A 14,283-nucleotide genomic window follows, 5' to 3' on the forward strand; every position below is an offset into this window, starting at 1 on the left:
CCCACGCCGCACCAAGTGATCCGTTTCCCTGGCCCAAGGGGAATGATGGAGCTTCGAAGCAACCAGCTCGAGGCCCATCATTGTAACCAGATCATCGCAGCAAACAAGATCGCTGAACCTCCCATCACCGTCAACTACGAGCCCACTAGCTATACAATGGCCAAAGATTTAGTGGCTGAGGTGCGAGCCAGCGCACCAAAACAGAACGCCGGGGGCTCCAATAAAAACTTCCTCTCACCAGCCCGGATCCCGACCGCTACCAAGTTAGCTGTCGTACCAGCATCGCAAATCCTTGAGGTCGCCCCAGTGGAAAACGTCGCATGCAAACAAAGTCTCGAGGTCGCACCACCAGCTCTCATCCAACCAAATGAGTCGCAAAAGACACCACCCCAGCCATTGTCACGCGGCAAAGCAGCCACCTCCTCGACCGTTGTCGTAACCACAGAAGACGCCCCAACTCCTACGGCTATTCCAGCCAGTCATCAGACCAGCCCAACATCGGCAAAGCGCAATCCTCCAAATGAGCACTCGAACGCCAAGCAGAAACCAAACACCGACTCGGATAAGCGTTAGTGAATTGAACCAAGACGACCCTAAACTCGTCTATGTCGGGGCTAACCTCGACCCCACACTTAAAGCTCATCTTGTAAATTTTCTGTCCATGAATAAAGACGTGTTCGCTTGGTCGTATATCGACGTGCCTAGCATAGACCCTAACGTGGCATGCCACCGGTTAAACGTCAATCCTGGTGCCAAACCAGTTCGACAACGACCTAGGAGACTGTCATTACGCTTTCAAAAAGCAATCAACGATGAGGTAGATAAGCTCAAACAAGTAGGTTTCATCCGAAGGTCGATACCCCAGAGTGGGTCGCAAAACATAGTAGCAAATTCCAAAAAGAATGGTACAAATTGGCGTAAAAGGCCGACTTCACCAACGTCAACCAAGAAACTCCAAAAGACACTTCCCACTATCAAGAATCGACCAACTAGTCGACCCGGACTTGTGGGCACGAGCTGCTATCATTCATGGATGCATATAGTGGGTACAACCAAATACCACTTGCTCAAGAAGATCGAGAAGACCTCATTCATCACCGAAAGCAAGGAATTTATTGTTACAATGTTCTCCCGTTCGGACTGAAAAATGCAGGGGCGACATATCAACGACTTGTAACCGACATGTTCCAGGACATGTTAGGCGATACCATGGAGGTCTACATCGACGATATGGTTGTCAAAAGCAAGAAAGCAGACGACCACCTCACTCACCTCGAAAGCAAGCGCTTCTCCGCACTACTGACGAACCGGAATGAAGCTGAACCCAGAGAAGTGCCTTTTTGGAGCGTCCTCCGGAAAATTTCTCGGTTATCAGGTCTCGCAACGAGGTATCGAAGCAAATCCATACCAAATTTGGGCGTTCATCGACATGCCCGACCCGCAAACAAAGAAACAGATACAAAAGTTGTCAGGTATGGTCGCTGCACTCAACCGATTCATATCGAGAGCATCAGACAAATGCCGACCGTTCTTACAGATACTAAAGAAAGGCGAGCAGTTTTCATGGAACGATCAATGCCACCAAGCATTCTCCACTCTTAAGGAATACCTGACAACACCCCCCGTCTTAGCTAAACCGATAGACGGAGAAACTCTGAGGCTTTATCTGGTAGTATCGGATTTCGCCATCAGTTCGGTCCTATTCAAAGAGGAACACAACTCAGAAAAGCCGATCTACTTCACAAGTAAGACACTCACTCCAGCAGAGAGGAATTACTCCCACATAGAGAGAGCAGTCCTTGCTTTGTTATACTCGGCAAGAAAATTCAGACCTTACTTTCAAGCCCATCCAATCAAAGTACTTAGCGATCTCCCGTTGAAGAGGATCCTTCACAAAGAAAATAAGACCACTAGGATGGCAATATGGGCAGAAGAATTGGGCGAACACCACATGGACTTCGTTCCACGCACGTCGCAGAAGGGTCAGGTCATCGCAGATTTCCTTACAGATTTTCCAGTCGACGACCCTAATTGGGAAGCAGAAACAGAGGTCGCACCCACAAAAGCGAACATAAAAACAGTCTGGTCCCTCTACGTTGATGGTTCCAACAACCCCGGCGGCAGTGGTATCGGAATCGTTTTAGTATCCCCTGAGGGAACTATGGTAGAGAAAGCAGTCCGCATCGACTTCGCAACTTCCAATAACGGCCGGAGCACGCACTAATAATGGAATGCGCGGCGGCAATCCAAATTTCGGTATAAAGGCGCATCCAAATCTTTAGTGACTCGCAACTAGTCGTTCGCCAGGTCGCAAAAGAGTACACTACCAGCGAAGGTAACCTTTCCAAGTACCTTCAAGTTGTTAATGATATGCTTCCTTCTTTTAGCAGAGCTACGATATTTGATTTTTTTGCGTGACGAGAACCGCCACGCCAGATAGCTTAGCATACCTAGCGACCCAGACACCGAATTGTGCCCCTAGACAACTGACCATTGAAGTGGTCGATCGACCAGCTTACCGAGCGGACCATGTCTTGGCAATCAACGACCTGTGCCCACTCTCTGAAGATCAGGTGAGTCAAACATGGATGCAGCCTATTATACAATACATCCAGCATGGCACACTTCCAGATGAGCCGCATTCAAAGCCGAAAGGTCCCACACCAGGCACGTAGCTATTGTTTGTTGAATGACAGGTTATTCCGCAAGTCCGCAGGAGGACCTCATCTGAGGTGCATCAGTCCAAAGCAAGGTCAGTTAATTTTCGCCGAGATCCATGAAGGCGAGTGTGGCAATCATGCCGGAGGTCGCTCATTGGCCCACAAAGCGATCTCCCAAGGATACTTCTGGCCCCCTATGCAGATCGATGCCAAATCGTATGTCCTCAAGTGTGTCAAATGTCAAACATTTGGTCATTAACATCATACTGACCACCGCCGAATTGATCAACATCGCGAGCCCTTGGCCGTTCCACATGTGGGGCATGGACATTATGGGACCATTCATTAGGGCTGGCAATGGGTTGGATCGGTCAGGATATAGGCAAATCCAAAACCGATCCGCTTTTCAATAATACGCACCTTAACCGAGCCGACCGAATGGATATTTGAGTTAGAGAACCGTAACCGAACCGAAACTTTTTGATTCGATCCGATCCGTTCCGAACCAATAAGCTCAATTTCAACCTGGTGAACCGAGTTTTTAATAATTGGATCCTAATTTTCGTTATATAAATATTAAATAATTTTTTTTTGCTAAACACAAAAACAATATATACAAATAAAAAAGGCATAATGAATGATTTGAAATCCAAATTTGCAATAGAAACCATCTTTTTATTATGTAAAACAATATCGTAATATTACATATGTATTTTGCATATCTTATTTTGGAACTTTAAATATTACAATGTTGTATAAGGTAATAGAAATATATGGTGGAGGAAAATTAGAAAGAATAAGACTAAAAATTTTAATTGGATTAGGCCCATAACAGTTCGGTACATACTTAATCCAGAACCAATCCAATAAAAGTCCGGTTCTGATTTTCAAGACCCAGAACCGGTCCAATATGCTAACTACCTGTCCCAGACCCGCTTTTATTGGTTTGGACCGGATCGGATATCGGTTCTTACCCGACCCATTGCCAGCCCTACCATTCATCCCTCAGAAGAGCACCGGCTTCCGCTTCGTCCTTGTTGCCACAGATTATTTCACTAAGTGGGTCGAAGCAATTCCGTTGGCACACGTCAAAAAATCACATGTCAGGAATTTCATTTGGACTCATATCATCACCCGGTTTGGCTTACCACACACACTGGTGATGGACAATGGCTCCCGCCAAAGGCAAAACACCAAAAAGAGTTTCGCCAAGTGGAAGATCGCTCATGCCTTCTACTCCCCAAGACGCCCAAAAGCAATGGACAAGCGGAGGCCGCCGAACAAAGCCATTCTAGAGAATCTGAAGAAGAAAATTGAAAAGAACAAGAGCCAATGGCCAAATCAGCTCGAGAACATACTATGGGCTCATCGCACTACAGCTCGCTCCAGCACTGGCGAATCACCATTTTCCTTATGCTATGGTACAGAAGCCGTCATCCCCACCGAGCTGACAATCACAACCACCCGATCTGACCTTGTCGAGTCAGGCCTTAATGACTCAGTTTTAGCGAGAGAGGTCGACCTCCTCGAGGAACGGCGCGATCTAGCAGCTATCAGAGTAGCATCCTACCAACAAGTCCTAAGGCGATCCTACAACAAACGCGTGCATCATCAATCTTTTCAACCTGGGGATCTAGTGTTGAAGAAAACTCAAGATGACTCAAAGCTAGCGCCAACGTGGGAAGGCCCTTACATAGTAGAACGCGTCGTTGGCAATGGAGCGTATTGGATTAAAACCCAGGAAGGGAAGTTGCTGCCACGACCTTGGAACACATACTTACTAAAACAGTTTTACCAGTAGCGGCATTATGTATTGTAATTCATGTCCACATGTACTACAAGCTCAAGTGTAAGCTACTGAAGATTGTCAGCATAAACTGCGGTTTTTTTTGTTTACTCAAGTCTCCAAGCTAAGCCAATCGCACCACAAGCATCATACGCACGCTCTCAAGCGAGCAGAACGCTCTCAGGAGCTTACAGGCTTATCGCCTCTCCGAATCTTGCTAAGTTGAGAACCTACACTCCTAGGATCAACTCGCAAAGAATGCTCTCGAGCAAAGACGCCTCGGGGGGCTACGCCAGCTCTCTGTCAAGCGTAACGCCTCGGGAGCTTACAGGCTTATCGCCTCTCCGAATCTTGCTAAGTTGAGAACCTACACTCCTAGGATCAACTCAGTGAGAACTCTCTCGGGGAGCAAAGACGCCTCGGGGATACACGCCAGCTCGGGGAGCTTATAGGCTTATCGCCTCCGAATCTTGCTAAGTTGAGAACCTACACTCCTAGGATCAACTTCAAATGAAACGCCTCAGAGCAAAGACGCCCTCGGGGGCTACACGCACTCTCTGCAAGCGTAACGCCTCGGGGAGCTTACGGGCTTATCGCCTCTCGAATCTTGCTAAGTTGAGAACCTACACTCCTAGGATCAACTTCGGCCGAGAACGCCTCCGAGCGGCAGACGCCCTCGGGGCTACACGCCTCTCAAGCGAAGCGTAACGCCTCGAGGAGCTTACAAGCTTATCGCCTCTCTGAATCTTGCTAAGTTGAGAACCTACACTCCTAGGATCAACTCAAATGAACGCCTTCAAGAGCAAAGACGCCCTCGGGGCTACACGCCAGCTCTCAAGCGAAAGCGTAACGCCTCAGAGCTTACAGGCTTATCGCCTCTCCGAATCTTGCTAAGTTGAGAACCTACACTCCTAGGATCAACTCAGCCGAGAACGCCTCGAGCAAAGACGCCCTCGGGGGCTACACGCTCGTCGGCGTAACGCCTCGGGGAGCTTACAAGCTTATCGCCTCTCAATCTTGCTAAGTTGAGAACCTACACTCCTAGGATCAACTTCAGGCCCGAACGCCTTCTCGAGGGCGACGCGCCTCTCTGAAAGCGTAACGCCTCGGGGAGCTTACAGGCTTATCGCCTCTCCGAATCTTGCTAAGTTGAGAACCTACACTCCTAGGATCAACTTCCAGCCGAGAACGCCAGAGCAAACGCCCTCGGGGGCTACACGCCGCTCGCTCAAGCAGCGTAACGCCTCGGGAGCTTACAGGCTTATCGCCTCTCCGAATCTTGCTAAGTTGAGAACCTACACTCCTAGGATCAACTAAGCGAGAACGCTCTCAGGAGCAGCATGCCCTCAGGGGCTATGCACGCTCTCAAGTGAACAGACGCTCTCAGGGGCTTACAGGCTTATCGCCTCTCTGAGCCTTGCTAGTTGAGGCCCATTACAACCGCATCCACTAAACAAATGTTCTAAACATTTTCACCTAAATCTTCTCCAAGAGTAACATTCAAACCAGAGACGGAGCTGGGATCACCAGAGGACGCTACAACGGCTTTAACACCAACCACAAGGAGATCGCTGGACCCTTGAAGCTGCTCACTCATCAGACTAGCGAGGGAGGGTGACACGACCGGCAGAATGAGCGCCGCCAGTTAGCTTCTGAAGCTCGCCGAAATCATGCGTTCCCGCTCCTCATGCAGGTCGTCCATTTTCCTTTCCAGCTCCTCCACTTTAGCACGGATGGCGAGAATGCGAGATAGGCTTCTTTGGCTTGCAGAGTGGAAGTCTTACATCGCTCAGCATAAGTGTTCGCCGCGGCTAGTGGCCCCTCAACACCTCCATTTCATGCTTCAACTCGATCGACTCGTTCACAGCAGCGGTCTTCTCCAGAGTCAGGGCAGTGAGCTGCGGCCTCAGAGCATCCAGTTCAGCCTTCTCAGCCTCTTGTACCACTCGCAGATTCGACAGCTCGTCCCTTAGTGACTCAACGTCCGCCTTCTCCAATTCAGCAATCTGAGCAGCCGTCTTCAGCTTCTGGTACCCAGCGATCAGCTGTAACAGATCGCACCACATATCACGTTATTATCAAACAACAGCATGGAGCGCAAAAAACACAGTCAAGAAGAGCTCAAAGGTTACTTACCAGGCACATCGCCTTGTCCATCCCTCTCAGGTTCGACTCCAGCTCCTTAGCATCCAAGTCCTTCCTATCACCGTCCAGGGTCATCCCCTCCAACAAGCAAGCAGCTATAGGGGCGGACTTGTAGCTGCAGTCGGACCTTTTCACATAACGTTTCTTCCCAGTTACCTCATCAATGTACATCAGGTTGCACTCCAGCTTGTCCTTCCCAGTACTGGACTGCCCCTTACCAGTCTCTCTTGCGCCAACCTTTCCCTTCATCTTGCCAGAGGGATCTCCAACAACCCCCGGTCGAAATGACCTCCTGGGGCAACCTCGTATGCCCTCACCTAGACGCGAAGTCGGGCATCGGCCTCGCGACTCGGGTTGCGAGCCCCTTCCCCAGTGTCGCACTTCACCACCCGGTCGGGTCTCAAATTTTACCACGAAAGCGACGCCAGTCGATACTGATGTCAAAGAGAGTGTCATCCAGATCGAAAGGAGCGTCCTCTCGCCCCTTCCCCGCTCCAGACCCAGAAGCCCCAGCACTTCCAGAGGGTCGCTTCACCCCAGTACGGCCCCGTTGCCTGTCTTCCCGCGTCACCAGATCGCTCTTACGCTTCTCCATCACAGCTTTCTTCGACGTATTCCCACTCAAGTTACCCCACGCTCGGGCCTTCTGTTCTACTCTTTTTTCCCGGATGGCAGGTCCTCCGCGCTCTTCAAAGAAATGCGCAACTTCTGGTAGCTTAGCCTGTTTTTCGTCTCGCGACAAGCTAGCGAACTTCTCGATCACTTGTCGACTTGACTCCTTTTTCAGGCGGATATCTGCATAGGCAACAAGACAACATTTTCAGTAACAGTTCAACAAAACCAAGTTAACCTAATCAGGCAACGCGCTGCTACCCACCAGTAAAGTTGCATATTTTATGGTTCACACTGAACCCGCTAGCACAGTAGCGTCCTACAAGGAGCAGCGGTCGTTTGTCCCACGACTCATTACTCTTACCATCCGAACGCCGATTAATGTCGCCTTTTTGCTTAAGCTAAAGTTCAGCGACCTAGATCGCTTCACGAGGTAGTGCTCGATCACATCAGCGACCTCGATTCGGTACTCACCACTGGCGTTCAAGAGGTCAAAAACCTTAAATAATCGCCACGTGTTCCCCACAAACTGAACAGGCGCCTTGCCACAACGGTTCAGGAACTCGCAAACCAGCTTGGAGAACGGTATCGTCATGTGCGCCCTCAGCTGTCCCTCACAGATGATTACCCCATGATTTGGTGGGGTGTACCTATCACTAAAAACCAGAGCGTTCCGATCAGGCTCATGGATCTCCAGATCGCTTATGGTTATCCCATATTTCTTTCTCAGATATGGGAACGCCCTCAAAGCATGTTTATCCATTATTTCTAGGGCGGGGCGTCTTGAGACGACGACGAATTTCTCACCGCGATCCGGTGCTAGCTTCAAAGAGCTACGACGCAGATCGAGCCACATCTTCCTCATCGCTAGCCCCTCACCCGCCTTTTTCATTATCACTCTCAACCATCTCACACACAGACTCATCTTTCTCATCACCTTCGTCATCCCAGCCAAGAGAAACTTCGCGAACCTCATTCGATCGAGTATCATCGGAGTCCGACATTTTCTCTTCTAAACCTAACAAATCTAGCTACTAGTATCTAACAGGGTATCCTAACAACTCTAGCACAGAGGTTTAGCACCAAACAAGAAGAAGAGGTTCAAAAATGGCAGAGAACTAATCTGAAGGATGATGCGGTAATGAAGTTCTGTATACCAGATGAAGCAGCCAAATGAAGTATCAGCAGAACAAGTGAAATTTTTGAGCAACCGCCCCTCCAGTTTCCAAGGCATCATGATTACACCCTAGCCCTAGCTGCCCACGACTTCCCACCAACTGTCCTGTCTTTTCACATCCCGAAAAACGGGCGCCACGCTTTTTCTCTGCAGAATCGCCGATCCTCGCCACGCGTCTTTGCACACGCCAAAACGCTCGCGACCCACTAGCTCACATGGTTAACACGAGCCATTCCTCACAGGTCGTTGGAGATTTCCACCTCTCATATACTCCACGCGCGCTACCGATCTCTCTCAAAGAGGTCGTTCTCACAACCCACCGAGAGGGGCGTGGTAGGGAGTGATATTCTCTATCCAAAGACGCCTAACATGGTGGAAATAACACATCGACCTATGGATACGAATTCGCATCCATGAGCCAAGAGAACGCTACATACGATCACAATATCATGCGAACTTCGCTAGGAAGTGACACGCACTCTATCCATAAGCAATCATGACTAAAGAGTATTTGTACATATCTTGACCGTCAGCCACTGGTCACGGCCGCAAGCTACTTGTACAGACTGCCACTCCACATCATTACAGCAGACCTATGAGAACAGTTCTCACGTGCCATCCTAATCTCCACCCCACGTTTAGGACACCCTTTACACGTGGAGAGCAAGGATACACTCTCAATCTCTATAAATACCTCTCCTATGAACTACGCCAGACCTGATTCTACTCTCCCCCATACAACCCAGAGTAAGATACGTAGGCAGTTCGCTCTCAAGTCGAACTCGGTCTCATCCAATAATCTATCCCAATCCCCCAGAGACTGTTTGTAAGGGAAAATCATATCACACCTTTACAACAGGATAATGAGCAGTATATATAAAAACAAAAACCTATACACCGATATACGAAAACTATAACTTTCGGTGAAATAGCAAAAATAGCTACTCACCTTTAGCCATTCCGACTATCACCGACTACCGGAAAAAATCTTCCTTTTCTCGTTGTCGAAGAAAACTTCTCCCTTTTCTCAGAAAACTCTCGGTGTTTTTACCAACCCTATTCTATTTTCTATTCTGTTCAAAACAAAACCCCCGAAATAGGGAAGAAGGTTTATCCCATAAACCCACGTCTCCTATTTCCACTAACACTTATCCTATTTTATTTTATCTATTATCTATTATTATTATCTATTATTATTATTATTATTAGGAAAATAAAAGAATTAAAACACGGGTGTTATATGTGTCCTGCTTTTGCTTTCTCAGCTTGTATTATTGTTTGTTCACTAACTGCTGGTATAGGTTCTTGATCAGGATGAGACACCTAGAAGAAGAAGTTGAGGATAAGGCATGGAAATGGAGAATAAGGAAAAGGGTATGGGATTTAATGGAACGTGAAAAGATAGCACAAAATCCTTGCCCTATTCATCATCGTATTCCTAACTTCGTTGGTGCTGCTCAAAACGTAAGTTCCTCTCCTTGCTGACTCACTTACTGCTGCATTTAGCTTTGTCTGGTGTGCGTTTGTTTGTTGTTGTTGGATGTGGAAAGTTACGTGGATTGGAAGTGTTTAAGGGAGTTAAGTGTGTGAAGGTGAACCCGGATTCACCACAGAAGCAGGTTCGGTTCCTTACACTTTCAGGTTAGTTGTTTTGTTTGCCTTGTTACTTAGTATGATATTGTTCATGGGGAATTCTGTAATAATGTGGGATAGCTATAATATCTCTGTTGATTTTGGTTTTACATTCAATATAATACAAATTTGTTTACATTATAGTTTTACACAATTGTTTATATTTGGGCAGCTCGCAAATGGCTAACCAAACACATAGTGGGCAAACATAGATTATGCCTCATTGCGGCAAAATCTTGTAATTGAGGGTTGTCCAGCATAGCCTTCGCCACCAGCTGGTACCTCTTTTAGGCATTGTATAGTACAACTTAGGCTAATATACTGAATATTTGAATATATAGTTGGAGCTCTGGACATTCCTATGTTTATTTCATTGGAGATGCTTTTGTTCAACTTACAAAATGTCTAACTTAAGTGTGGAGTGTGGTCGTGTCGGGGGTGTTTGGATGGAGAGGGGATGCTTGTTGACATACAAAGGATACTTCATAATCTTTTATGTTAATTATATTGTTTTAGTGGATAGAGTGATCCCAAGAGCTTAAGCTGTAATTCTGATGTATCACTTTTATGTTGCAACATTAGGAATGAGGATTTGTTCATTCGCCAATTGGTCTAATTTCTTATAAGAATACTCTTGAGCATTTTATTACTATATACTTGCGATTATCTGCAATCAGGAGGGAAGCAGTTGTTGACTCCACAACCACGTCTGAGAACGGGGTTTTTCTCGATGTTGGAATCTAATATGTTTACTCCTCCTACCATTAATGAAGCTTGTACATCTGTTGGTGTAGCAAAGTTTGGAAGGCCAATTGGTTTAGATGAGAAAATCAAGGTTGATTTGATAGTAATTGGGTCAGTTGTAGTTGATCCAAAGACTGGTGCGCGACTTGGTAAAGGTGAGGTAATTAAACCTATAATCCATTCTTTACACTATGTTCTGTACTATAACCACATAGACGATATTCTATCTTCTTGACACCAGAAGTAGTGTGTTCTGCATAAAATTAAGTAGACCTTGTCTATAAGTAATCGTAAGTCGTAACAACAATAACAGTAGGTAGCTTTTCTTTTGTATCCTCATTGTTGTGGTTGGCTTCTCCAGGTTCTCATAGTTTACTTTGGGTTTCAGAAGAGAAAGAAATCCATTGAAAGAGCGACGGGGATGAAAGAATGAAACAAAATAAATCCAAATTTTTAGTTACTTTATCCACAACCACGTCTGAGAATGGGGTTTTTCTCGATTCTGGAATCTAATATGTTTACTCCTACCATTAATGAAGCTTGTACATCTGTTGGTGTAGCAAAGTTTGGAAGGCCAATTGGTTTAGATTAGAAAATCAAGGTTGATTTGATAGTGATTGGGTCAGTTGTAGTAAGGTAAGTAAATGTAGGTTGAGGAATAGAATCCACTCTATCATATAGACCAAACAATAAACTACGTTCGACTTGATTCCAGTTCGTCAACGAACTGGATACGTAGTCAGTTCAATCCATCGAACTCAGTCATAATATCATTCTACCCAAATCATCAACACACGTAAGGTTCGTCCAAAAAGAACCTTTACACAAGTCTAGGATGTACTGCACGCTTCGATGTCTTTTCTCCCCACCAGATTACTTGCTGAGGTTCAGAAATTTTAGTATAAGCGTTTGTCACCGAAAATGTAGGGTCCATACTATACGATCAGTTGTCCTCGGATTTAGCTTAGGCATGTCTTGTAACTGTGTAAGGTGATATCAACATGGTTTAATATTGTTTCAACTTCGTTAGGAATCTGCCAAACACCATTGACCGATAACTCTGACAACTTAATTCTGCAATGCTTTAGGTCTTCAAAACTCAATTGCAACCGAAGATAGCTAGCTAAAACACAACAAATTATGTGCGCTATTTTGTAAACCTCGTGGCCAAACACAAGTGTAGTTTAGGGATGCGGGATGCAAACGGATACGTTCGGATTTGGATTTGGATTTGGATTCGGATATCCGAATTGGATATCAAATAATATCCGATCCAAAAATTAATATTAATTAAAATTTATTTGATTTGTGTAATTTATTTTATCACTATAAAATATTGTACACTAGTTAATGCCCGTGCCAGATGGCACTCGCCAGATGGCACTCAAGACACATTGTATTTAAACAACACCCCAAGAGACAATCTTCATGGCAGCAGTGAATCCATGTTATAAGCTTATAAAGATAGAGATATGTAAACTGCACTACTCATTTCCAGCAGTTTTATACTTCATAGCCATGTCATCGAAACACTCAACACTCAAGTGGGTTTATGACAATTTTATGTATTTTATTTCTCACAAACCAACTCATTGCACTTATCCCTTACAACACCTTAATTAAATCAAGGCATATCAGAGTGAGAAACAAATAAGGGGAGAAAGCCTTGAATTAAGAGCATAAACCCAGTAGCCCAAAGCCCCAAACGCTATTGTAGGCAAATATATTGAAGAGAAAATGGAATTCAGCAACTATCAAGAAATATACTCAGGTTTTGAAAGAAGGACCTTTGAAATAAAGTGATACACATATGAATCCAACACATTATCCATGGATGTTTTGTTTATGTTACAGTAAACATTTATTGTAACGCCACCTCAAGATCAAAGAAATATTACACAGCATTAATAAGACTGCTCTCAATTTTATTAATCATAACTATAACTATAAATCATCATCTTTAATTTCTCACTCACCTTTTCTCATTGGTATTATTAATGTCCTGGGCATACGATATTTGTGGTACAATTTTTGCATATATTGTTTTTGAAGAAACACATCTTGACATGGCCACATAGAATTGTCTATGACTAAAATTTGGTGTTCTCAAATCAATGTCTCACTAAATGCCCATTCGATTTACTAATTGTCATGGCATAAGCTAGTCGAATGGGAAATTGTTGCCTTGATATATAGTTTGAAAGACAACTCCAAATGTGAGGGATCCAAATATATTATTTTTGGGATAAATACTGGATTTCTAGCTTTCTCACCAGCAGTCAATAGTTTGGCTTGAAGGACTTTACTCCCACAATGAAACACCATAAGTCGTGTCCATCTTAAAGGTACTCATCGACGCCCCTTTGGCGCGCTTTAGATTGAAAGAAAATGCCATCTTCGAAAATAAAATTGCATGATGGACTAATATATAGATTTTCAACCAATGTAGGGTGAAGACCTTAGTCACCATAACATGAAAAGGGATGGAGAGCGAGAGTGGGAGCGTGAAAGTGTTTACCTTGAAATGCTATGTAATCTAAAGCGCCTTCCAAGCTATGCTATCAATATCGGCCGATTAATCGTATATCGCTTGTAAACCGATAAATTTTTACCGATTGAGTGAGTGATTAATTGGCCGAGATGACCATTTCTCACTAAACCAAAAAATAAATCACTGAAAATATCAGTTCTCCATCCAAAAAATATACGTAAAATTAACAAATTGTTGGATTCTTAAACCGGATTTATAATAAAAAGACATAATTAACAAACAAAGCTAAGAGTTTACTTATTTTATCATCCTTAACGAAAGTTAAATAAACAAATTATTGTATTATCCCAATATATGATCTCTTCTCTCCTCTTATTTATTTAAATATTTAATATAATTGTTGGGTTTGATATCTCTGTAGTACGCTAAGATTGAGTTGGTTAAATGTGATTGGATTGCTAATAACTATTTAGAAATATTTGATATTATTATACTATTATAAATTTTGAAAAGGGCCAAATATATACATTCGGTATATCTGATTAATCGCATATCACCCTCGACCTATTAGCTCCAAAAACCAATTTTAACTGCCTTAGCTTTCAAGCACCTCTTATATAATATATAAAATATATTTAGTTATTTTTGTATTGATGATATAGATTTTTTTCTATTAAATGGCATATTTGCTAAGAAAATTGAAAAAAGGTTCATTAATTCAATAATAACCAAAGTCTAATTTGCCTCATTCAAAATAGTACCACGTGCCAGAAACAAAATAGTTACCAAAAAAAAAAAACCATGAGCCAACTTTTTAACTTTAGTTGGGAACAAAAAGCAAAAGGCTTTACTTGACTTTATTCTCCTCTTTCTTCTATCTTCGTCTCCATCTCAAAAAACCAGTGGCAGAACCAACCGACTGAAAAATCTCAAAGCTTCAAACTTAAAATGAAAACTAAATATACCATAACAGGATTCGAACCCGCGAGCTACCCAGGACGGAACGTCTATTTACCAACCGGTACGCGTATACAAA

At 44.3% G+C, this 14,283-nt stretch overlaps 1 protein-coding gene and 1 pseudogene across 2 annotated transcripts; one reads left to right on the forward strand and one right to left on the reverse strand.

Moving 5' to 3' along the window:
* Positions 1-6,204: 6,204 nt before the first annotated feature.
* LOC147483115 (uncharacterized) lies at positions 6,205-6,842 on the reverse strand. The gene is made up of 2 exons (XM_086575674.1): positions 6,583-6,842; positions 6,205-6,491 (listed from the first exon to the last, which is right to left on the reverse strand). Exons 1-2 carry the CDS (start codon positions 6,838-6,840, stop codon positions 6,258-6,260), a joined length of 492 nt encoding a protein of 163 aa, XP_086431800.1. The 5' UTR covers positions 6,841-6,842; the 3' UTR covers positions 6,205-6,257.
* A 2,823-nt stretch (positions 6,843-9,665) lies between these two features.
* On the forward strand, positions 9,666-10,991 carry LOC147483116 (5-formyltetrahydrofolate cyclo-ligase-like protein COG0212 pseudogene; annotated as a pseudogene). The gene is made up of 3 exons (XR_015205508.1): positions 9,666-9,844; positions 9,931-10,021; positions 10,690-10,991. The product of XR_015205508.1 is annotated as a 5-formyltetrahydrofolate cyclo-ligase-like protein COG0212 pseudogene (transcript).
* Positions 10,992-14,283: the final 3,292 nt, after the last annotated feature.

Source organism: Coptis chinensis, chromosome 8 (genome assembly GCF_015680905.1).
Source record: "Coptis chinensis isolate HL-2020 chromosome 8, ASM1568090v1, whole genome shotgun sequence".
Lineage (NCBI taxonomy): Eukaryota > Viridiplantae > Streptophyta > Magnoliopsida > Ranunculales > Ranunculaceae > Coptis > Coptis chinensis.